At 34.7% G+C, this 26056-nt stretch overlaps 1 protein-coding gene across 1 annotated transcript; it reads right to left on the bottom strand.

The window, feature by feature from the left end:
- On the bottom strand, nucleotides 1-26056 carry Inos (Inositol-3-phosphate synthase). The gene is made up of 6 exons (XM_081760456.1): nucleotides 25881-26056; nucleotides 12961-13077; nucleotides 9854-10549; nucleotides 7240-7482; nucleotides 4353-4461; nucleotides 1-830 (listed from the first exon to the last, which is right to left on the bottom strand). The coding sequence occupies exons 2-6, from the start codon at nucleotides 13075-13077 to the stop codon at nucleotides 295-297; spliced, it is 1701 nt and encodes a 566-aa protein (XP_081616582.1). The 5' UTR covers nucleotides 25881-26056; the 3' UTR covers nucleotides 1-294.

Here is a 26056-nt window from a genome sequence, read left to right as displayed (position 1 = left end):
TTTTTGGTTGGAAACAAATATGTACTGAAGAAGAAAAATAGAGTTCCGTTCGCTAATTCAGACTTCAATTACAATTACTTATCTATGTTATCACCGGTTTTATATGCAAAACGTCCGAAATAGTTCAAATACGAAAGAGACAAAAACAAAGCTCAAAGGTGGAACACATTTAATTAAGAGTATATATAATTGTTTATATAAATAAATGCAATGTCGCTGAAATAAATAATATACATTATGACTTATGCAGAAACTATAACATTCAATAATTTTACAAGAATAAAGCTTGCAATGCTAATCGACGGTTATAAGATTGCCATTAGTATAACAATTTTTTGATGTCTTGTGAATGCCGTTTTCGAGAGGCTTGTGTACGCCATTTGTAGCTGATTGAGTGATGTCGCTAATACGCTTCTTGGTTCTGACCATTTCATCAATTTCGGCGGCGGCTCTTTTGAAGTTCTCTGGTCTCTCCATCTTGTGCTCCAGGAGCATATGGTTGATAGGAGGAAGACCAATACAAGCTCTCAGGACGTTCTCGATGCAAAGTCTCTGCTTGAATAGGGCGTTGACCACGGGAGTGTTGGCGGGCACCAGGGGTGCTTTGCACAAGTAGCTGAGAATGGACAGAACTGAATGAAAGCCCTGGTAACTTTCAGACTGTCCCACTTTGAAGGTAATGCGCTCACATAGCTCTGCCAGAATGACCAGATCCAATATGATAGGGCTGGCCAATAGAGAGTCTTCACAGGTGTTGTGAATGGCGATTGTGTTGTGTCCTCCAAGCATAATCTCTGACGTGTACTCGTCCATCGCTCTCTTGCTGTCTCCTGGAATACAACACAATTGCGAGATAAGAATAAAGTGGCTTGAGTTTTTCCTAACACTATATTTAATCTTATTCCGATAAACTTGATGGTATCACACTAAAAGAATAATGTGTAAATATGAAGCGTTCCCAGTAGAAAGGGCGAGCTCAAGTTGAACTTTCTTCTAGAGTGGAAATTGACAAAAAATTCCTCTATCAATGAGTTACTACTATTATTATTATTATGGAGAAAAAGGGCAAATTCACTTAATTTAGTTAGTGCAAGTGCTATTATTGCCACACATCACCTTTGGTAAATGGAAATAATTGGTCCAATATTGAGTTCGTTCTGACTATTCGGAACACCTCATATTTTCTTATCGTATCTCGAATCTTTTCGAGCTTTACAGGTTTTTGTATTACTTTCCTTCATCTCGACTTCTTTAGTTTGGCTTATCAACTTAAATTAACTGCTACGTACATTTATGCTTGTCTCATATATTCAATACACAATGAGAAACATCCACTTGTTATTGAACTTTAAAGAGACATAATTTACAGTTTAAATCTACCAAGAAGTTGTTTTCTTTATTTAATTTTAACTCACGAAGATGAACTTAAGAAAGAAGAAAAAGCGTAGAAACATCTAGAACTATATCCGAGGAGAGCTGTTGGAATTGTATGTCAGAAATTTTATAAAACCTAATCATTACACTTGGTTGATTGGTTTGAAATTCAGCACCAAGGCTACATGAGTTGTAGAGCTACAGCTTAACGTTGGATCGGAACCACATGCGCTCTCACTAGGACAGAAGTATTTAAACAATGCCCTTATTCGCATTTTTTAAATATACGATAGAAATACAAAGATACGAAATAAAAGTCTGGAGGGAATCCTTATTTTATTTAAAATCCTCAGTACATCGCTAAATATTATTTGCATCCCAAAATAGTGTTGTTTCTTGTTTTACTGCTGTGAGATAACATCAGCCTCCTTAGCCCTTCTGTTGATACGGTGTTAAACCTGATAAATTATTTATGAATAACAATAAACCAAGGAATATTTTCTTTCTTCTACAAAATCTTACAATATGGGGATAGATGTATTGAACATATGCATTAGACGATGACAAAATTATATGTTATAATCAGACTGGAGACAATGCTTAACCTAAACATGTCGCCTGATAGTCTTGCTTTGAATTTCTTCTACACTATTATGCAAACAAGATATTCATTCTAGAATAGCTGAGACAAAAAAGGCATGTAAAGGGAAAAGTGAAGGCATATGTATAAAGTATGGTGTTGTATGGATCTGTGGACATTGATAGAAGAAGAAAAACGGAAGGTTTCAATGGTTCTATAGAAGAATGTTGGAAATTAGATGAGTGGATAAGCTACAAACGAAAGAGTGATGGGATTGGTAGGAGAGAAAGGGAATGTAATGAAAACTCTTTCGAAAAGCAAAGATAACATGCTTGGACAGTATACGACACACAGGAATCATGCTATTAAATATAAAAGAAATGACAGAAGGAAAATTACTCGGAGGAAAACCGAACCAAATAATATAAGATGTAGGAAAGAAAGCAGTGTCATGTATACACCATGTAACGAAGTTTAGTTTGTATAACGTGATATTTTTTCAGTTAATATTGAATCTGAAAGTGGTGGTAGATTTCCACGACTTCTGGATTCAGTTGAAAGATTAGAGTGCAAATGGAATCTAGTCTTGATACATCTAATTCATTAGAAAAGCCAGCCTATCACTATCTGTTACGCATTTCATACTATACCGATGCCCGTTAAAACCTAACGTGGGTAATTTTATGCCACTTCCGGTTTTAATAGAGATTAGAGTGTAATGTAATCGTGGGATACTTAATAAATTGCAGAAAACCAATTGTCGTTACCTTTTACTCTATAGTTAAAAAAAAAAAAAAAAAAAAAAAGAAACCGGTAATGAATGATTTCTACCACTTCCGGTTTGAATATCTCTTCCGACAACGAACTCGATTTCTAACTTTTAGAATCCTGACCAAATTTCGAAGTAATTTTAATACTCTTTTTATTTTCAGGAAAATCAGGGTAAATATATAAAGAAGTCTTATTAAACCAAACTTGTTAAAAAATAAAATTAAATTAAGAATATGCCTTACAATAGTTAAGATACGAAAGCTGCGTCAAACCAATCGAGAAAAGGATGACTGACGACAAACTATAATCATATATTGAATAATACTTTCATATCGTATTTCTTCCACTTCTATATATGTGTATTATTTTGTGTATAGTAATTATTATTATTATTGTGTTACATACAGTATTGCTCTCCTCATTAATTTTTTCCTGACTGCTTGGCGCTCTTATTCAACAATTCGTCCCGTGAATTTTTATCATCCGTCCCAATTCTATTTATCACAATTGGCAAAAAGTTTCACTGTCATCTTGGAAGTCATTATGGTTCCTGATGATTCTGTTGTTTTCTTTCCTTCCTTCTTCTTCTTTTCTTCCTTCTTCTTCTTTTCTCTCTCTCTCTCTCTCTGTCTGATGAAACATCAGCAAAAGCTCTTCCTCCTTGTTTACTTTTTCTTCATTCACTTCAATAGCCAATCAAATTTCCAATGCTTATTAATTTTTACACTACAAGCAGTGAATATAAGTTATTGTGAATATTTTGAAAGTTGATTGGGGTTACGATGGCTCAGAAGTAGAGCGCTCACCTGTCCATGATTCGATTCCAGGTTATGCGAGTTTCTGGTGAACAGTATCGTGTCTGTAAATTTTTTTCAAGTTCTCCCGTTATATCCCACATTTTCATTTCACGAATTCCTTAATAATCATTCCCTTTCATTAATCATCTCTCTCCTTTAGCCTAAACGTCGGACGTAAAACCAAAAACCTCACTTCATTTAATTTTTTAAGAAAAGTTATCAGATCTAGTGTGTTAAGAAAATGTGCATTTGTTGATCTTACACAAGTCGTAAGGATCTCCACAATTAATCCTATTGTAATATCAATCTGTATCCCTAATTTAAAACTAAGATGTTTGTCAGTTACTACTAATGGTTCACAATCAGGCAAAGCTGTCACCATTTACGCTATCTGACGCTGAGAGATGTCGCTAGCGTGCAGGGAATTTGCAAGTGAATCGAAGGCTCGAGGGGAGCAAGAAATTTACGTAAAGCAACTGTTAAGTTGCTGTTTCAGTAGTGTAATGTTTTAAATATTATTACTTTATTATTTTGTATTTTACTATATTATGTAGCAATGTTATTAAGTATATATTCTTATTTTGTTGTATACATTAGTCTTTATTACCCATTTTTTTGAATTTGATATCTGCGGAATTTTAATTTCAGAAAACACGAATTCTTTATTCACTAGCAGGAATTCAATATGTCACGTAAATCAACGGTGGGCGCATTAATTCGTTAATTCCTCTAATATGTCGATTTGTTTTGAGCTCAATTTTTGAAACGTCAAGGATCTCATCTTTACCTAGTTTAATATGGAAAATCAATTGAGATGTGAATGTACTCACCTACGTAAGGGACGTATTTGATGACAACACAGTGGTCCGGCTTTTCGTTCGCTTCGTACAGGATTGAGTTTGAGTTGACCATGTCATCTACGACGTTGCTTTTGGAGATCTGAAAAAGGAAACAATGTATTAGTATTATATAAGAATGCTGAATCTACATTGTCATTGTCATAGGCGGAACTAAGATTATTATTAGGATGAGAAGTGGTTTAATTTACATAACGAAGTTTTATATAGTACCATACAGAGCTGTACGATAGTATCATACATCTTCAAATGAATCTTTTAGGTGCAACAGGTTTATGAGGAGTTGCAAACACAGAAGATAAAATTTTGCAGGTGTTATTTCAAATTTTATGCCAAAATTTTACTTTATTGTTATTGTTCCCATTTGCCTCCGAAACTATTATGTTCTATATTTCTTGAGAGGAAATTGACCTCCCTTTGATGTCACTGATCAATGATTGGAACGAAATGGACCAGTTGCAAGCACTGAAAACAAAATGTCTAAAATGTCTGTATTATTTCAACACATTGAGAAGATTGCATTAGTAATTACTGCAAAGGGGGCAACTGAAAACCCCAAGTTTTGAAAGTAGTATTTGCAGTAAGAGCTGGTTCATGATTTAGGTGTGTCCGTGTCTTCATTTCACAACATAGTTATTTTCAAATATTTTCATTGTATACACACCTGTTAGTTTGTTTAGAAAGGATTTTCATGTATAGTAGTTGATAATAGAAAAAAGAATGAAAATGTTTTCTCAATGACAATATAGGATAAATGCACCAAAAGTCACCCATTTAAGGGTGAATTTTATTTTATATAGTTATTACATATACGATTTCTAACTAGAAAGTCATCTTAGTGTGTAATTGGAATTCATGAAGATAGTTGAATAATTGATCATTCATGAAGAACTTTTCATCATTACCTATAAAAATCCAATAAATAAGACTTCTTTGTTTCTGCGCAATACATGCATTATGTCCTGCATAACATTTTTCCTATACAAGTGCATTGGAAAAAGTAACTGATTATACGTAAATGTTATTCTTTTATTTAACAATATTTAATAAAGACCAACTACTGTTGGAAGCTGTTACTGGCGTTTCTACCCCATTCGGTTTTCCATAAGTAGAAGCTTTGCTTTGTATATACTTAAACACAAACAAACTATTTGCTGAGCAAAATAATATATTCACATTCTGATAGACAGTGTCTGATGAAGCGAAAGTGTTAGTTGGCAAAACTGTAACACGTATGTAGTTTTTTTTTTTTTTTTTTTTTATGTGAATATATTATTTTGCTCAGCAAATAGTTTGTGTTTAACTATTCGGTCTGTGATTTAGTAAATTCGTCTTCTGTTATAACGAGAACATCAGGATGATCTCTTCATAGATGCCCTAAAATAGAAAGGAAGTACAAGGGACCAAGGTAACACACTCTACCATCATGTTTGTGCTTTAAAGTCGATCGGAGTGTTACATAGCTTTTGCAACTACTTCTGACTGAATAATTTCGAGACGAAAAAAGTTGAGTTAAATGAAATATAATTTTTCTCCTCATTAGATTACCAACTATACTTTAAGCGACTATATATAGGAATAAATACTTTTAAACAGTTTAAAGAGATTAAATTTGACGAATATTTTAGACAATTTTCTCAATTAATTCATTCCACTTTATGTCGAGTTCAAACATGTTGAAAATTATGATTAACATGAATAAAGTTTGTTCCGTAGTTCTTACTTTTGAGGCAAAGTCAAACTTAGTGGTTTGGCTTTGTGACTGTTTTCTTTCATTCACTATCAAAATGAGTGAAATGCAGATGATGGTAGGGAACCTCACTAATTCCGTCCTCAACCACATACGCTACGGTATTTTTGTGCTACCTCATTTTGCTATGGCCTTAGTTTCAAGGTGCAACGGAAACAAATGTTTGCAATTGTTGTGAAAAGAGTCAGAAGTGCTTCCTTCTTTCTAGGAGCTAAGTACCAACACATGTTCTTTAAAGCCCCTCACTAGTTCTTAGTTTTCCTGAACTTCAAGCCTTATAAAATGCCACTGAATGAACCAATGATGTACACAGAATTTCATTAATACGGTTTCCGCTTCCACGTTAATATCATTTCAGGTGCTCGTTACACATCTCAATATGGTAAATACTTATTTCTAAATTATATCTTGCTCAAGGAGTTTAAACTCCGGATCCCTTTGTGTGTACACCACTCGATAGTTGTTTTCATCTTTTAGTGCACGATAACTATGTCGTTATAAACTGTGCATCCAAATTTCGGGGCAAAGGAAAGGCCTGGAAGATATTAAATTCATTTAATAGTCTTCAGTCCCCAGTTTGATTCCAGGTCATGCGAATTTCTGGTAAACAACACCATGGTTATTCTCCCACTCCTTCCCACACTCTCCCTCTACCAATCATTTCATAATAATCTGTTTACATTAATTATTTGTCTCCTTTTACCCTTCAGGGCATAATAGTAAATATTTCATTCGAGCTTTCCAAATATTATCTGACTCATTTTCTACATTTTTATATTAAATTTTTTTAAAAAGTGCTTTTGAGGAGCCTAGAGGAGATCCTTAAGAGATTTCTTAATATGTATGGCGCGGTAAATATTGTCATTTGTCTTTACTTTCAATTCTTAATTTGATTTTTTTTTTTAACCTGTGACTTACGAGCCGAAATTTTCTCAACTTCTGAGGTAATGTAAATGTTTTAATTTTTTTTTTTTTTTTTTCGTAGCAAAAGACAGAGATACTCAACAGTGATCTACTGTACATTAAATCAACTACACGAACAACATGCAAGGACAACCTTTTGAATTTACTAAATATTAAATATGGCCAAATATAAATATTAATACTTACCTCTTTGGATCTGAACTGTTTTGCCGCTGACAGATTCTTTCCATCATTGTTGCCCAAATGGTTGTAGCTGACAATGGACACTGGCTTTATTCCTGCGCTCACCAAGAAGTCAACGAGGACTGATTTTAGTTTCGTTTGACCAGATTTGAAATCGTCTCCTGCAATGAATACTTTGTGCTTCTGAGCCAACTCAATACAGCCAGGTACGAAGGTGTTTTGTGGCGAACCATTAATAAAGGTACACTGCCGATGATAAAAGAATATTGTCCATTTTAGTTACAATGTAATGATGATACAATTACTTGAAAGCTAGTTTAAAAACTGATATTATAATTTGTTTATATGGGTGATCAGAATTTCTTCAACAATACAATACCACTGAAAATAATTTCGCAGGCCTATGTATCAATACGAAGTCTTCCATTTTTTGAAGTGTGTAATTTCCTCATTAAAACAGTTCGAATATTTCGGTCTAATATTGCTTGCAATGGACAAGAAAAGGATTACTAAAGAATTAGTATCTTACAAATCATAGATTTTATAATTCCATTCCACTGCTTAGTAGTGAAACAAATAAATGATGTCGAGGTGTCGAATCATGTTAAAATAACAGCCATGCGACACTTTGATTGCATAATGACAACTCGAATTAAATATGAGAAAAGAAGTGGCGACTCGCGAGGGAAATCACATTGCTATAAACTAAGGGATGAAAGCTCCTCCAATGTCCTAATTCATGTATACATCGTTAAAAAATCATTTCTTAGCTTCTGACTTTTACCCCTCATGAGCCTCCACTGAACATGAGTAACATGAGTACATTTAAGGAAACTCCTAAAACCAAAACGGTTCTTTCCATAGAAATGAAGCTCCACATAATGACACTAGTATGTATAAATGAGATTTCTGTTTTTATCTTTTTTAAAAAGGAACCAATCCTCTTTTATTATATTGAGGACTTTTCGAACTAATGCAAAACAGAAGAAAGCTGAAGATTACCAACAACAACGACGTTGAAAATATATAAAAGAATAGGAAATGAGATCGTTCGTAAATGTAGACTTACTAAGAAGAAGTAGATAAGATAATAAGATGAGAAACTAGGAAAAGATATGAACACAGAAAAAGCACATAGATTAAGAACTTCAAACAATGAAGTTCAAAGAGCAATATACTAAAAGAAGAAGAAGGAAACCCATGAATGAAACTAAAGATAAAGGGTAAACGTGGAAGAAATATTTAGAAAGAGTCTACGGAAACGAGAAGCAATTAGAGGAACTGGGAAACAGCAGAACGGCCAAGAGAAGGCTTCATAGTAAGATCTTAATTCGCTAAAGTCTTACAAGATCTGTTACAATGAAAAGTCTGATGAGATACAAATAGAAGGCATACAAAATGGCGGGACAGGAAGTTCCAAGTCAGGTTGTATAAATTAATTAATAATATTTATAAAAAGGAAAGGTCTCTTCAGAAAAAAAAAAAAAACTTGATAAAAGCAATTGAAAGCCGAGATAGAAGTACTAGCAAGAAGACCTGTTTAGTTTTAGGGAAAATATGTAAATGTGAGATCTACTTACGTAGATTTGTATACTTAGAGAAAACATTTATAATATAGAATGAAACGAAATATTTCTGAAGGAATCAGATATAAACTGTAAGAAGCGAAGAATAATATATAATATATAAAAAGGCGAGAATTAGGTAGAAACAGTGAGAGAGAGAGAGAGAGAGAGAGAGAAAGAGAGGAGAAACAGTAATTCGAAAAGAGGTTAAAAGAAGAGGCTCATTTAGTCTCTACGTAGAATTAAGCAATAAAACAAATGAAGGACAATATATAAATAACTATTAATGAACAGCATACGCAGACTTGCTTAGATTTTCGAACGATATCACGCTGTTAGTAGACACTGAGACAATATTAGAACCAGGTCTAAATAGCATGCAACAAGTAAATTCGACTTGAAAATCAACAGAGCAAAACAAAAGTTGAGACGCACAACAAAAGAAATATCAAGGAAAATGAAGATCAACTGATGAAAGTAATGTAAACAAGATGTAAAATGGAATTCGAAGAAAAACAAAATACAATTGGAAACTCCGATATAGAGGTGAAAAAACTACTGATGAAAGGATATATCATCAGCGACATTGTTAGAAAAAAAGAAGGAAAACAGAGATTGGAATCCTTCGAAATGTTTGGTGTAGAAGAATATTTACAAATAGATGGGTGCATAAGGTATCATATAAACGAGTATTGGAAATGGTAGAAGAGAACACGAATACGTATGATTATTTAAGAAAGATGAGATAGGATGATTATAAGTTGTGAACAATTGATACTATTAGCTAGAAGAAAAAAGTATCTAGAGGAAGGCCACGAACGAAATAATACAATAAGTACGTAGGGACGATACAGTTCACGCGTATGAAGATGTGTCAAAACAACTAAACATTTTTGACCTAAGAAGAAGAAGAGTTCATTTATTATAGAATTCATTTTGTGATAAGAAAGAACGCTCAAAGTTCCTTACAACAAACACATTGTATCGATTAATATAATGAAAGATTAGATATTTTCAAAAAGTGAGAAAGAAACTAATTATTGTGTACTTACCCCTTCCAAAATGCTGGCAATGGCGAATAATGTTGACGGAGATACTTCACTGGCGTTTGCCTTAATAGCTGCCATTAAATTTTCTGTTGTATCATTTAATCCTTCTAGGACGTCACAGAAACGCTCGGTGTTGGCCGTCCACAGAACAATAACCTTGTCGACCTTGGCTGTTGCCTTGAAGTCCCTGATATCCCTTCTAATCTGTTCCATCTGCTGCCATTTTGTCCCAGAGATCACATTGTCTGCTCGAGTGGACTGATTGGCTGCAATGAAGTCTGGGAAATAAATAGAGGGCCTTGGTTTTAGGTTTATCATGTGAGGCCTTAGTTGCCGTTGGAGATCGTAATCCAAAACTTTGGCTCTGGCCATTGCATCTGCCAGATTCAGGGAGGAGATATCCCACCCGTCAAAGACAATGTCGTTAGGGTTGACCATGGGGAGGAGGTTGTGCATTGGGATGTACACATCACCGTCGTCTGCAGTTCCAAGGCACACGGTTGACGCCTGTGTAATGGAGCCAAAGTAGTTGGCTTTCTTCAAACCTTCTTTCGTCTGCCATGTTAAACCCAACTTATTAGCAATGACTGCCGCCGTCACTGTGCTTCCATTGTTGCCTCCCCAGCCAACCAACATCACGCCAAGCTTTGGAACATTGCGGTTGGTGCGGAAGTGAAAGTCAGTTCTTTGTGGAGATGCCTGCAATTACAAGAAATTGTGTTACCTATGACAGTTTATGTTCTCTTAAGCTAAAGGAGTACAGTGCACTACGCTATTCTTTTTTTTAGCCCTTTATTTATTTTTCAGCTTTCTTTGAAACGAACTAGATTTTTAGTGATTTTTTTGTCCTTATACTTATTCTTAAATGTTCCTTATTAAAAAAAAATGAATTTGCATTAAATATAAACCAATTGTTGCGACCACCTTCGGCCCATCATCGCTATCCATTTTGAAATAATTACATTGAATAAATGAAGTTGCAATTAAGTCGTCACAATAATTTAAATCAGCCCATCTATCGGCATCCGATAAGAAGAGCACGAGCAGTGACTCACAGACTGAGATGTTCTTACTATAAGAATTTAAGTTTACTTAACTTGGACTTCACAATATTTTAGTTCAAAACTTTGTGCTTTACTCAGAGATCTTTTTTTTATGTTAAGTTACTAAAGCAAAGCTAATATAAAGCACATAGAAATATAAAAGAATTAATTTTAGTGAAGGATGAGACACTTAAAGAAATTTGAAGAACACCTCGCTCTGTATCTGAGTTTAATGCGCAATCAACAATTATAGAAATCAAAGTACATAATTCTGGCTGCTGTATTTAAAATGTTCAAAAATATCGAACGAACTTTTAAAATTGTGCTACATTTGTTATCAAGAAAATAATCAAACATCAACTGGTTACCTTAGCAAGTGCACAATATAAGATTCCCTGCAGAACAATGTTACTTAATTTAAATTAATATTTAGGTAAAGGAAGATATAGCTCAGGACCGGTGAGCCAATTTTTTGAGTGACAAAAATAATTCAAGCTATTTTTTTTATATATAGTTTTGAAAGTTTATAGTAAACTCATGCTATCCCTATCATAAAACCTGGTTGTGGCCGTCCCCTGTTTTTACCTCCTAGATCTGCTCTGATTTAAGCACCATTCAGCGAAAGAAATCTTAATGTACGATTGCACAGAAAGTGGATAACAATCACATACGACTATGATTGACATAGATTGAATATATAATTACTTATATATATGTAACGATCACAGGTTACAGATCTATTTTTTAATAAAAAATGTAAAAAGTATGAACCAACTTTTAAAAAGCACTAAAAGGCAAAAAATAATAAAAATGTTAAAAACAGGCAAAAGTAATAATACAGCACTTGAAAGCAGAAAATAACTTATTAGTATTATCAATAAAATATTTTTGAAGTCGTGCCAAGCCGAACAAATTATTGCCTAATATGAAATTATTTCGTTTACAATACTTAAGATTGAGTGCTCTTTGATGTCGCAACAATTAGTTGGTTCCTATCTTTTTCCAAAAACAGCATTATTGAGAGCAATCTGCGTGCGAGGCCTTGGAACTGAATTATGGACTTCGTACATAAAACTTGCTTCCACCGGAGTCGACGGACTTAGATGATTAGTATCAAATAGAGCTGGGTAGTTTTCGTCAATGAACAACGTTGAAGTAGATGAATAGCCAATCAAAATATCCGAAACAATTCCCAGGTATTCTCAATATTGATGCTATGTCATTAGTACGCTCATAATTTTCATTTACTGTGGATTTCCTGTATTATTCAAGGTAATATTAGTATCTCTGTGTCGTAGTTTCAATGTACAAAGTTCCAACCCTGGAAGCGCGCTCTAGTGAAAGGGAAAACTTCCTCACCTTTTACACAGGACCTTCACTTAGGGGACAACTGTCCCCCGAAGATTGATATAATCAATATTATAGTTAACATACTAATGTAACTCAGTGTTAGAGTGCTGAAGGGTTGTCCAGTTTCCTTCCACATTCTTATTCTGCCATTTTTTTTACAATCATGCACTTTTACTAATCATTCATCTCTGTTAGCCTATAAAGCGTAATCGTCGGACGTAAAACTTTCATTTCATTTTTTAATATATCAATGAAAAACGTGAAACGCTACTTACTTTGATGTAGAATCTCGCTGATGCTCTTAAACAACCGTTTTATTCTATTTAGAGTTTCACTTTGCCATTTAAACAACATGGCTCGCTGCTTGTCTTAAGGAAACTAGTGAGGCCCGTGGACAGAGACCCAATGCGAGGTTTTGTGACCAAGAAATTCGAAGGTTTTAAGATGAAGTATCAATTTAAATTCCTGAGATGCGTTGATTAAGGTAACATAGAAATCAGATTTAAGTGTATCCACTCGATGAAAATAATCAGAAATTCATAAAAATAAATATTAAAAAAATACTTTAGTTTATATTGACGACTACTGACGCTTGACGACTACTGATTGTTATATGATCTAAAGCACAGCTCATCAAATGATTCCAGCGGAATAAAATAAACAAATTAAATATATGAACATAGACTTAGCCTGTGTAAATAAAGAAATAAAACGTACCACATATTTGTTGCCGACCTTCTTCACTTTCGTTGTGTCATATTGATAATCAGCCTCAATGAAGTCTTCGGTGTACTTCACGTTTGGACTTTCGACAACTACTTCGGCGTTTGACATCTGAAAATAAACCATAAACCAGATTGAACACTTGAAGGAAAGATTGGAAAAAAAAAAAAAAAAAAAAAGGAAATTTGGAGAAGTGGGAAACGCCAATTCTCGGAAATACATCTGTTCTTATATCCGCTGCAGGGTCTGCATTATTTCAACAGGAATTAAAAGAAAAAGTTAGAAAGTGAGAGGTTGTAAGTGTAGCAGCATAAAATGTAGCGCTCTGTATTTATGACACCATTCATTGTTCAATTGATTCTTTTAAATAAGAGTATGAGTTAAATAGTAGTTAAAAGATTCAAACCAGCGACTATCAAACTTCCAAGGACTTACAAAAGGACACACAAAGAAAATCCCTTCAGAAACTAAATTCGCTAAATTAACCACATGCTGAGGTTTAAAAGCAAACTCGTTGATTTTTTTTATTTACGTCTTTAACAGAACCCAGGTTATGAAGAATGACAACTACAATTTACATCAACTCCGAACACGCTTGGTGCAGTTGGCGGATACATAGACCATTATTCAAGATTACTTGGCCGTCCCCCACCACACTATCCCTCCTCCAAGAAAGCAGCACTAGAGGACCATCCCACAGTCCCTGGTAAAACTAAACATGTTTATACTCACGGAAGGACGATGACTGTTGGCCACCCACTTCTTCTCGTCTCTCTCTCTCTCTCTCTCTCTCTCTCTCAAAAACTGGTTATTTTCGGCAAAATATGAAAGTGCATTCAGTCTATTTCTGCAGTTGGTTTTACATGAATGCAAGAGCGCCATTTTGTTTTACCCGAACATAGAGTACAGACTGATAGGACCTAGTTAATGCTCTTATCAACAATTTCAGTATCTTGGTCACTCAAAAGTAGTTAAGACTTGAGTCAGGATTTCGCGACCCACAAATCCATTCCCCGAAAACCATAATGAATGGCGACTTATGAGCAGGGGCGGTTTTTTTACCACTAGGCTCACTATTGGTGGGCCGGCTTAGGGGCTTATGCTGGGCAAAAATTTAAAAAGCAAGATGAAAAAAAAAAATAGTGCAAAAGTTGAACAATAATAATAAACATGATTAAAATAATAACCACATTTTCGTTTCTTTCTTCTGATTCATTTACTATGAATAAACAAGATGAGTTGGAAAAATGGTTTTATTTCTTCTAATAAAAATATTTATTCTATTCCTATAAATTATAGTTTTAGTGTTTGCAGTTATAACTGAAACATTTATTAGTGAAATATGAACAAAATTTTCATATTTTATGGACGTTTTTCAGAAAATCGTCCGAAAAAGCACCTCCAATCAGAAAGTACCACTTAAGGATTTTCCCATGGAAATGACTTATACTTTGCTCATGAAATATTGAAGTGTGAAATATAAATAAAATCTTTAGAACCATTTGCTAGAAAATCGCGATTTTTTATTTCCATCCTTCAGTAAACTACCTTTATTTTTGAGAGTAGAGAGAAAAATCGAAGTCTTTTGGGGAATCTTATAAAAGCCTTTTATTTTAAATTTGGTCGAAACGTACGGCCTCTGGCGAATGAACACATTTACACTGAGACGGATGGACGGACGGACTGACATCTAAAACTGATTTTTTTTTTTTTTTTTTTTAGCATGTGAGGGCCATGAAACGTGTAAATCCATTGAAACCTCGAATTCAACTATTTTCGTGATTCTCTTGTCTCCAAAGTATAAATAAGACTCATCATTCTCTGTAACTTGATTTTAAGGAAATATATTTATAGTAATTCAATTCTTTATTTGCAAATGAAAATTCATTCAAATTTATACATCATTCAAATTAAGGTATACATAATATTATATAAGTTTATTAACTTTTTGCTTTAAAATTCTGTAGGCCTGTGTCACGGGCGGCAAAACGATCAATCCGGAACTGCCCATAAGTTGATAATCGCTCTTATTCAGTCTAATCAAACTACTGTGTTCACCCAGTATTTTTCAAATCGGAGGAAGGAGGAGAGTGCAATGTTTACAAATTACCTTACAACAACGCTTCTCAAACTGAGGTCCTCGAGGCTTTCTCTTGTGGTCCTTTTAGATTGAACATTAGGTGAAGAAAGAGAAAGAGGGAAAGTACAAGTAGATTGCATAGCTGACAGTTATATAAAATGTAAGCATCTTTCGCTTTCCCTCTAAGAATTGAATCATTAAGAAAACTGATTCTCTGGTGAGTACGTAACAAAAACTTCATATTGAAATAAATTAAATTTAAGGTTTGTTCTTTACACACCAAAACCAACGCAATTGCGAGTTTCTTCAAGATAGCCTACACAGTAAAGTTCCTTTGCAACCAGAGGCGATATGAAATACAGACCGCTGCGGAAAATAACTCAATTTTCACTTCTGTACCCGATAGTTATTTTCTTGTATTATACTAATACCAATATATCGGGAGTCGTGGTGACTCCACGGTAGAGCTCACCTTTGGTGGGACTGGTCACTGGTTCGATCCCGGACTATGCGAGTTTGTGATGGACAATATAGTGTTTCTGGGTTTTTCACATTTCCTCCCACATTCTTATTCCACAAAATTTTTTCATCATCAGTTACTTTCATTAACCATTCGTTTCTTTGGACAATGTGGCATACTCATGGAGTTAAACTAGAAATTTAACTTTATAACAATTTAAAAACCTGTAAATAGAGTGATATTAACAAAGGCTCAAAGCTATTCAAGGGACAAAAGTAGGATCAACGATAAAATATTATTACTAATAAAAGTGGTCCCGAGTTGGAAAAAAAAGGTAGAGAAACGGTTCTGAAGAACACATTCCTCCGTATTGCACGGCATTATCGTTGTCTAATTTGAGAGATAGCTTCGGAAGAGTGGTATGAGGTCTGGATGACTATTTTTAATATATATAAACTATTTTACTGTGACTACAAAACGTTTCATTAAAGGTATGAACGTTTAAAACTATTTACCGTTCCATTTCACATTTTAAGCAGTCACTGTGAAAAAAGTAGACCTACAAAAAGTGTGTTTGCAATAGGGATGGCCAAAATTTTCCGGAATCCGGATTCCGGAAATTTTGTTTTCCGGAATCGGAAAATTTACTTTCCGGAATTCGGAAAAATTCCGGATTTCGGAAAAATTCCGGAATTCAGAAAAATTCCGGAATTCGGAAAAATTCCGGATTTCGGAAAAATTCCGGAATTCGGAAAAAAATCCGGAATTCGGAAAAATTCCGGAATTCAGAAAAATTCCGGATTTCGGAAAAATTCCGGAATTCAGAAAAAATCCGATTTCGGAAAAATTCCGGAATTCAGAAAAATTCCGACATTCGAAAAAAATCCGGAATTTAGAAAAAATCGGAATTTTTCCGAGATCCGGAATTTTTCCGATTTTACTTTCCGGATTCCGGAAAGTAAAAATTCTGGAATTGGCCATCCCTAGCTAGTAGCTGTTAAAAGAGAAACACAATAATGAATATATATACTGTATTAGTTTCTTGTAGTTGGATATGTCTTTATCACTTACGTAGACAATTGCTACTGCAGTTATTTACTGCTTTATGAGAAGGTCTTATTTTCACACACAAAAAAGTCGCCGGTATGTCTCAAACATTATCGCGTTCCCACTTGCAGCTGCTCCAAAGCACTGCAAACCACTTTTTAATCAGGCGAAAGGCAGTGAAGGAAAAGAAATCTCAACAAATATTCTAATAACATTCGCTTATTGTCAACATACCTACAGTGAGCGCAGAAAGTGTTCGTACACCGTGCATACTTTATATTGAAAACAGCTAGCATGAGAACGGGAGGTGGAAAATATATATATAACCAGAATTAAGACTACACATTCATACATTTTATTTCTATATACAAGAGAAAGGCCAAACAAAGACAATCACTGTTTTGCTCAGAAGAAAAGAGAGAATTCCTTTTTTGTAAACGCAAAAAGTCACCGTACACTTATGATTGAATTAATGCTTATAAAGTATATTACGTTATTTATTATTTTGTGGGATTACCCTGTGCGTTAATGATTGTCTGTAGTCTTCGTGGCATTGATTTCACCTGTAGTAGTTCGTAGTTCTGTAGCTTCGGGACTATAGAAGTCAGTGGAGAGCTTTTGTGAACGCGGCATTGAACCTCCGGGTTCCATAGGCCATAGAGTTAGTTAGTTAGTTAGTAGCTTCGGGACTGATTATGTCCCATTCTTCTTGAATAGCTTTTCTCAGGCCTTCTTTAGTAGAGAAGCTGTGCCTTCTGATTCTTGTCACCAGAACAGACCATAGATGTTCTATGGGGTTCATGTCTGGGGATTGGGGAGGTGTGCGAAGCTGTTTCAAGGTATTATAGAGTAGCCACAATCGAGTATTTTCCACTGTATGTTTGGAGTTGTTGCCTTGCTGAACAATAAATTGTTTTCTGCGCACTAGTATGGAGATTTTCCTTTAATATGTTAATATACACTTTGTGGATCATCACTCCATCGATAAAGTGGAGACGACCCACTCCTGAGGCACTCATACAACCCCAGACGAGCACGGACCCTCCTCCGTGTCTTACTTTAGGGACGAGATTTTGAGGATTCATCTCTGTATTCACCTTGCGTCATACCATACGCCTCCCATTGGATTCGATAAGATTAAATTTACTTTCGTCCGAAAATATGACCCTATTCCAGAAAGAAGCCTGATCCCTTATCTTTATACTCTTTTTCAAACTTTAGTCTCTTTATACGATTTGTCTTGTTCACCCATAACATTTTCCTGGCTATCCGAGCATGATACCCTACAAATATTCCGCACTGTACTGGCTGATACTTTAACACCGCGTGTTTCCAGATCCGTTGCCAATTGCACAGCACTACTTTTCGGAAACTTTTTTCTTTCCCTAATAATGTAACGTTTATCTTGTTCACTCAACACTCTTGGTCTTCCAGTTTTTTTTTTTTTTTTTTTTTTTTTCGCACAGTGATAGAAACATTATACATCGCAATTATTGTTTGTACTGTTGAACGAGGTCTGTCTGCAAGGTTTGCTATCTTTCTCAAGGATTTACCCTTCTTATGCAATTTAATAATTACTTTTCTTGTCTCCTCATTTGTTTCTGTTCGGTTGCTTCCCAGTTTTACAGCCCACCGTGCAGTTTTTTCACTCCTATTCACAACTAAACTCATTCTGTTATTCGTCATGCTATAAACAGAGGTGTATAATCAGGTGAATACTAGTGAACCCCAGTTGTGGTATCTTTGTTTCGTATTCGTACGTCAGGTGTACGATCTCTTTTTGCGTCTACTCTATACACTTTCTACGGAATTTATTTACTTTCTGACCATTAAACTTGTCTTTTTGTTCTTTATTGGTATATTCATAAAGCTTAGTTTTCATTATTCATATTGTGTGTGTTACTACACTTCTTAAATTTTCTGTTTCTTTTTCGCAAGCATTCTCGTTTCAATAGCATAGGTGTACGAACACTTTCTGCGCTCACTGTATGTACAGTAAATACAAATTTATAATTTTTGACTTTACGAAGTATACAATGTAATTGTTCAATAATTAACATAAGCAGGCATTCATTAATTTATATTAATATAATAATTAATAAAACTAATAAGCGGGTGATTGATGACTCAGTGGTAGAGTTTTCATCTATGGTATTCTAACCCAGGACATGTGGGTTTTCGATGGCTAATTTTGTGTTCGAAAATTTTTCCGGTGGTAGGCCTACTTTTGGTTCCCTTTCTTATATTTGTTCCATCATCACTCATTAACGAATTTAGTTTATCAAAACTCTATAGCCATATATTCATTCTGTCCGTCAGTGAAACAAACAGTCTCAAGTACTATCTGATGGATTATCATCAATTTTGGCCACGATGTACAGAGTCAATAGTTAAGAATCGAGTTCCCTGATGAATGTAATATTCAAACCGGAAGCGGTACAAATCAACCACTTCCGGTTTTAACGTTAATCATTATATAGTAAATATGGTAATAGATAGCGAGAAACGGTTTCCAGTAATCGACATATATAACATTCATGTAGATAGAATGTTACCTAATTTGTGCATCTGCTGAAAATAATGAGCTTAGGTATTTAGAGAGCATTTTCCGCTTTAGAAAATGTGTGCTTGGTAAAGAATGTAGAGAATTAGCTGAGTCAGGCACGTAGCTAGAATATGGTAATAGGAAGGGGGGGGGGGGTCTGTCACGAAATACTGTGGTTATTTACCAGGGGCTCAATCATTCTAAATTATTTTATTGGCAACATATATTGGTTCGTTTAGCCAAGATTTCTAATGGAGGGATGATATGAAATACTGTGGTTACACACCAGAGGCTCGATCAATCTAAATATTTTACTGACAACATACCCATATTGATTGGTTAGGATAATAAAATGAGGATATATTAGTAAGTATTTTAATAAGAAGCTATGAAGATATCTCGAGTAAAAAATTATAAAAAAGTATTTAAAAAGATATAGTCTTCCGAGGTCATTCGAACGGTGTCGAGAATTTTGCGTCTGGGAAATTTGCGCCCTACCTCAAGAACAAGGAAAATTGCGCCTGCAATGTACCTCCACCGGGAAGTTTGAGCCCTGCGAAATAAAAGAACCTATTCGAGCTTACGCATTTGCTCGGAAGGGCTGACATTACAGCATAAACAATCCTCCCCCCACAACCATGCCATTTGTGATTTATTTTCATTGTGGCTATATAAGGGGAGAATAAACTTCAATATAAGCCAAAAGAACACAACGGATCAACGCAATCACTGCTTCTTCCAGAGATGATTTTGGGGGAACACTGGCCTCCCCAGAGCTCTCAAAATGCCCCCTCGGAGGAGACCAAAATAATACGTCTATAATATAATAATAAATAGAATAGTACCAGCAGTGACCCCCTCCGGAATACTAAGTGTGCCCCCCGGAACATTTTTTCTGAAAGAACGACTGAACGCAATTGTGTGTTTAAAGTGTAATTCCAGCAAGTAAACACACTGTACATAGTTTTCTTGATAATATTACTGAACTGATTTTACATTCACTTTACATTTTCTTTTCTATATTTTGTGTCCTAAAAAGCCAAACAACTCGCAAGGATTGTGAACAGAGATATCTGGGTAGAGCCAAACAGCCTTTTGTAGATTAAATTATACTCTTTGATTATATTAATAAATAATTATATATCAGTCATTTATACTTTTATTGTAAATTTTGTAGTATAATGAAAAATTGTATTTGTATGGATTGCCCTTCAGTGAACTAAAATTGTTTTTTTTTTTTTTTTTTTTTCATTTGTTCGGAATATTATAACGGATGGAGTAACTCACTGAGACGATGAGAGGCAAGCCTAGTTCAAGTGTGAGTGGAAGTTACTTTACACAGTACAAAAATAAGTTGAATTGTAGGGCGCTAACATCCCAGTGCAAATATATAGCCGGCGCATTTTCCCCTCTTTTTGCGGTAGGGCGCAAACATCCCAGTGCAAATATATTGCGAGCGCATTTTTTCCTATTTTTGTGGTAGGGCGCAAATTTCCTGGGCGCAAAATTCTCGCATTCAAGGGAAATATAATGTCCGTGAAGTTGACAAGCCACTTATGTCAGACTCCAATTTCGACTTTAAACGTCGCTAGTGCTATGTTAGTGTTCGATAGTGACGCAAATCGTTAGCACTCCACAGATAACGTGTGCTTTTTAAATAATGGATATGTCTTCTAACTGCATGCCAACACGCCCACTTCTAAGAATCATCTCAAAAATGAGGTTAACCGTTAGAGCAAGTAAGTGCTCATTAGTACCATTAACATTAACGTTAATGCCTCCATTGTACGGCCCTTTGAGTAATAATTACACCACGTATAGTCTCAATGGGTCCCTATATTCTCGCGAACATTCTGACGTGCCCAAGTTAGTTACTTTTTTTTGGAACTATTGTTTATCTGTTATTGTTTATTGTTTATTGCTAGTCTGCAGAGTAGTCCTTACATTAATATGCCATTGTCCTTGATAATCATTGCGTATTTACAAGCAGTTTGTTATTACTGTTAGAAGATATCAAAAAACAACAGATAAAATCTACTACTTAACGGTTCATATTTTTCTTTTACAGTACACAAACGATTAATAATAATAATAATAATAATAATAATAATAATAATAATAATAATAATAATAATAATAATAATAATAATAATAATAATAATAATAATAAGACTATTCCAGCATAAAAGTTATCAATTGCATCACACTGGCAACAAGCGACGCATATTTTAACTTCATAAAAATTCGTTTCTCACGATTTTCTGAAAAACTACGTATAATATCTTCATTCTGTCAAGTTGTTTATCTCAGTGTGATATATGTATTACCTCTGGACAATATCACAGTAAAACAAAAATTAAATATTAGGAGTGCATCGTACTTTTGGACTACATCTCATTAACCATGGGAAGATTGAGTAGTGTATACTTTAGGATGTAAGTTTCAGCTTAACTTGCATCATACATTCTTAGGATTACAAAAAGGAAATTTGTTCGTTTGCATTTGAACAAAATTCTTAGGATTACAAAAAGAAAAAATATTTTTTCCGAATTCCGGAATTTTTCTGAATTCCGGAATTTTTCCGAAATCCGGATTTTTTCCGAATTCCGGAAATTTTCCGAATTCCGGATTTTTTCTAAATATCCGGAATTTTTCTGAATTCTGGAATTTTTCCGAAATCCGGAATTTTTCTGAATTCCGGAATTTTTCCGAAATCCGGAATTTTTCCGAAATCCGGAATTTTTCTGAATTCCGGAATTTTTCCGAATTCCGGAATTTTTCCGAATACCGGAATTTTTCCGAATTCCGGAATTTTCCGATTTTACTTTCCGGATTCCGGAAAGTAAAAATTCCGGAATTGGCCATCCCTAGTTTGCAAGATGGTTTCTGGCTTTAATCTCCCTTGTCAAGGTATTACGGAAAATAAACCGTAATATATACACAAATCGCTATATGCGTATATACAAATCGCGATTGCCCTGAAAGGATAGGGAAGTGAAAGATTGACACGCCTTTGATGAAATTCTGGGTACGCCACTGGGTGTTTGTATTAGAAATGTAGATGATAATTACAAGTAGGGTCAAAAATGTTAATTAAATTCTCAATTAGCAGTACTTACTAAATAATTTGACGAATTTTAAGTGTATAATTTTTATGCACATTAATTTGAGAAATAACTCTCGTTGATAAGTAAATAATCCTTTCTACCAAAAATAGAAGCTGATAAGAAATTCGATGTCCTCCGTAAACCTTTCATTGAGGAGTCAGTGTGCTTTTATTGATTAGCCGCGACCTTGACTCGGTTCACGAACAAGTGGATTGCATAGGCTCAGCGTTGCCAGGCATACGAGAATTCGCTTACAGTACGTCAACATTTGTAGGGACAGGAGTTATAAAATGCAGAGAATTATAGAACTCGTTATATTTAACTAACACGTTTAAGTCTTTGAAGTCGTTCAGCCAGAAACAATGCCAAGACATAAAACAATTTCCTATTTGTTTTTTAAGCCTCCAACAATAGTGGGAGAAGTTATTAGTTCACGGGGTTAGTTCTATTATAAACTAATAATTGCAAATAGTGCTTATAATTGCTTTGAACGTTTAGTTACAAAGCGAATAAAATAATTTATGAATATAGAATAATATAACTTACTATTTTTTAATAGATTGTGCACTTTCGTCATTTTACAATTAACTGAAATCATTTTAAAAGTGAACGGGAATGTCGTGGCTCAGTGGTAGAACACTTAAGACTGGTGCAAGGGGTCCATGGTTCGGTTCCAGGCTGTATGAATTTATAGTCAAAAACATCTTATACTTGGATTTTCCTCCTACATTCACATTTCATTAATTCTTTTAATCTATCACTCATCATACAGGCATTAATAGTGCACAAAACAATCATTTACAACGTTCATAGTTTTCATTTTTACAACGTTCATATATTCAAATAATTTTAACTATTATTTAATTTACAAAAATAAGTGTTTTTATTTATTAGCTTGTTTCCTATTAAATATGTAAATTCGACTGCAAGAATTGTTTTCTGACCATTCAAAGTGACGTATTGTTTGTGAAAAAGCAATTCAAGTAATTCGTTGATATCTAGAGCCATCAAGCTAATAAGTAAAATAATGTTTGTATTTTTGCAGACAAATTACAAAAATCTTCAACATCCTATACACTATACAATAGGCCCAGAGGTAGCGTTAGGTGCGCGCGGGACCTAGTGCCAATAATGACCCCGTGGGGCCCAAGTACTGGTAAAAATCGCCGAGAGCCGACATGCTATTTCTAAAGCCGATAAAGCAGTAAGCAACTTGTTCAGATGCTTGACTTAAATTCCTATACCTATATTTTTTTTATTAAATATTCTCTCTCTTTTCTTTTTTTAAAAAAATATAAACAACGGTTTCTTATGAAAAAAATGTATTTACTTCTTGGACGAAACATGCTCAGAACGAGCCCCCGAAGCGCGGAGCCTGGGGCGGTTACGCCATTGGCCACTCCCAAACTCCGCATCTAAATATACTTTTTTAACAATAAAAAATGTAAATAACTATCATAGTTTCTTGTCAATCAAAACAAGTCATACGGCTTTCCTCTTTACCTGTTCAAGAATACTTACATAACTCACAGATAACTAATTATATTAGATTTTCAGTTAGCAGCGACGCTATATGGGTCGTAGGCATACAGCTTAATGTGAGACCTGAATCGTATGAGTTCCCGCCTGAGAATCGAATTCCAGTCTTAATTCAGTCTTACGTAGAACTTTTTTTAGCTTATACAATATTTACACTATGTAATTTAATCACTAGAAATGATCAGGTATTTGCTACTGAACTTAGGTGTACGTATTACGAAAAGCCTGTTCTGTTACATAAAACTTCATGAAACGCAACAAACAAATAAATGTTTCTTTTTTATTATTTGACACAAAATATAAATGCTATCTTTTGATACCAGTATTTGTATTGGAGAATTTGGCAACACTGAATTAGTTTGTAGTATTTAAAGTTTCGTGTTTATTTTTCTTTGTGTATGTTTATGATTCCGTTGATAAAGTCCACATACTTCCTAACTCTATCTACAAACAGCGGTAAAATGATAGCATTATGCTTAGGGGCACATATATTCATTCCTACCTATTGCATGTTTTCGAAAGATAATGAATTATATAATTAACTGTGAAACGAATAATCAAAAAATCCTCTATTTCATACGATTGGTTTTCATATTACCTAATTTCAGATTCGTAGCCAGGGAGGGGCAAGAGCGGACGATTCATACCACTCAAAGTTGCTATAATATAATAATATATATTTCTATGTTAATGGCAAACCTTCTAAGCTTTTGATTTATATAGAGCTGCCGTAATATTTGCTCAAGGGCGCCGATCTTGGGGGGCCAGGGGGATCCGGTTCCCCCAAAACTCATGTGGGCCCCCCTATTGTATTTATGAATATACAATATTTGGCATAATTTGAATGAAATTCGTCTTAAAATTCTCATATATATACCTTCTGCATCTGAATGCCCCCCCCCTGAAATTTACAGAGAAATCGGCGTTTTTGGGTATAGTAAAAGAAGGTACGATTCTGTTCCAGGTTCAATAAATAATAAATGAAGAGTTTCGTGATGATCTCAGTATTCATTTCTGGTCCCTCTAAGAAATCGGACTGGTTATGTGACCGTCTAGTTGTAACTATGATAGTTGTATAGAAATCATTGGTTGTTGAACTCAATTGATTATTTTCAGCATAAAGTCTATCCTAAAACCTGGATATAGTTTAAAGTGAAATTGAAACCATGTTAACGCCTTGAATGCTGTCCTACTAGGAATTGAACCCGGAACCAAGTGCGGTAACTAACCACTGACCAATGGGGAGGATCACACTGCTGATTATTTCAGATATTATATTAAAGGTATTGCTTTTAAAATAACTCATAAATCTACAAAAACAACCAAATTAATGAAATACAATTAAAAACAAACAAATCAGAGAAGACTAAGGAAAGAAGCATATTTTCTGATTCGATTTTTTAAAATGTCATATTACACGTTGTAGTCTGAACACGATTAGGAATTTGACTTTCTTTAAGAAACTGACAGACTAAATTTTATTAAAAATAATAAAGTTTCAATCATTTAAAAATACTTTAAAACAGATTATTAAATAAAATGTTGAATAGAAATTAAAACACATCACGTAATTCCAATGGTTTTACATTATCCTCCACATGTGCGTCGATCTTGAGGAGCCGAGGGCCCCCGGGCCACCGAAAGCAGGGGCGTCGTTTAGGGGGGCAGTAGAGGGCAATTGCCCCCCCAAGAGTTTGAGGAATACATACTTTAATCCGTTGTCTACTAATATACTAGTACAAAACGTGAAAGTCTTATATCGGTGGTGCTCTTATCCCCCCCAAAGCGAAGTCTGAAATGACGCCACTGACCGAAATTTATTTTTTTTTGGGGGGGGACACGAATTTTTATTAAAATTCTCACTAAACTCTTGTAGATGATATCTGACAATGAAACAGACATAGCGTACCCCGTCCCTGCGAAATTTATATAGAAATCGGCGCCACTGATCCCTAGTAAAAATATCTTTTCAAGTTAGTAGAGAAAGGGAAGTGTTATCGAAATGGACGAAACCGTTAAAGAGTTTTCCATTCTTGCTTATTGTGAAATTATACAATAATATACCAACAATAACAGTGAATCACATATACATTTAGCACATTTAGCATATACATAAATATTAGTTATTGAACATACCTTTATCGGATTCAGTAAAAGTCAATTTGTATCTGCGTAGCAAAGCAAGAGCTCGTTTTGCACACTCGGTGGACAACTGGATTCAAAGTTCGTTTGCACATGCAGTAGGCAACGGTGACGACGTTTATATAGTGGATCAATACGCCGTGAGTTGTGGAGGGAGGTTGGTTCGAAAG

Source organism: Thermobia domestica, chromosome 5 (genome assembly GCF_964235325.1).
Source record: "Thermobia domestica chromosome 5, izTheDome1.hap1.1, whole genome shotgun sequence".
Taxonomy (NCBI): Eukaryota; Metazoa; Arthropoda; class Insecta; order Zygentoma; family Lepismatidae; genus Thermobia; species Thermobia domestica.
The sequence above is the reverse complement of the archived record's forward strand: the minus strand, read 5'-3'. Positions and strand labels throughout refer to the sequence as shown.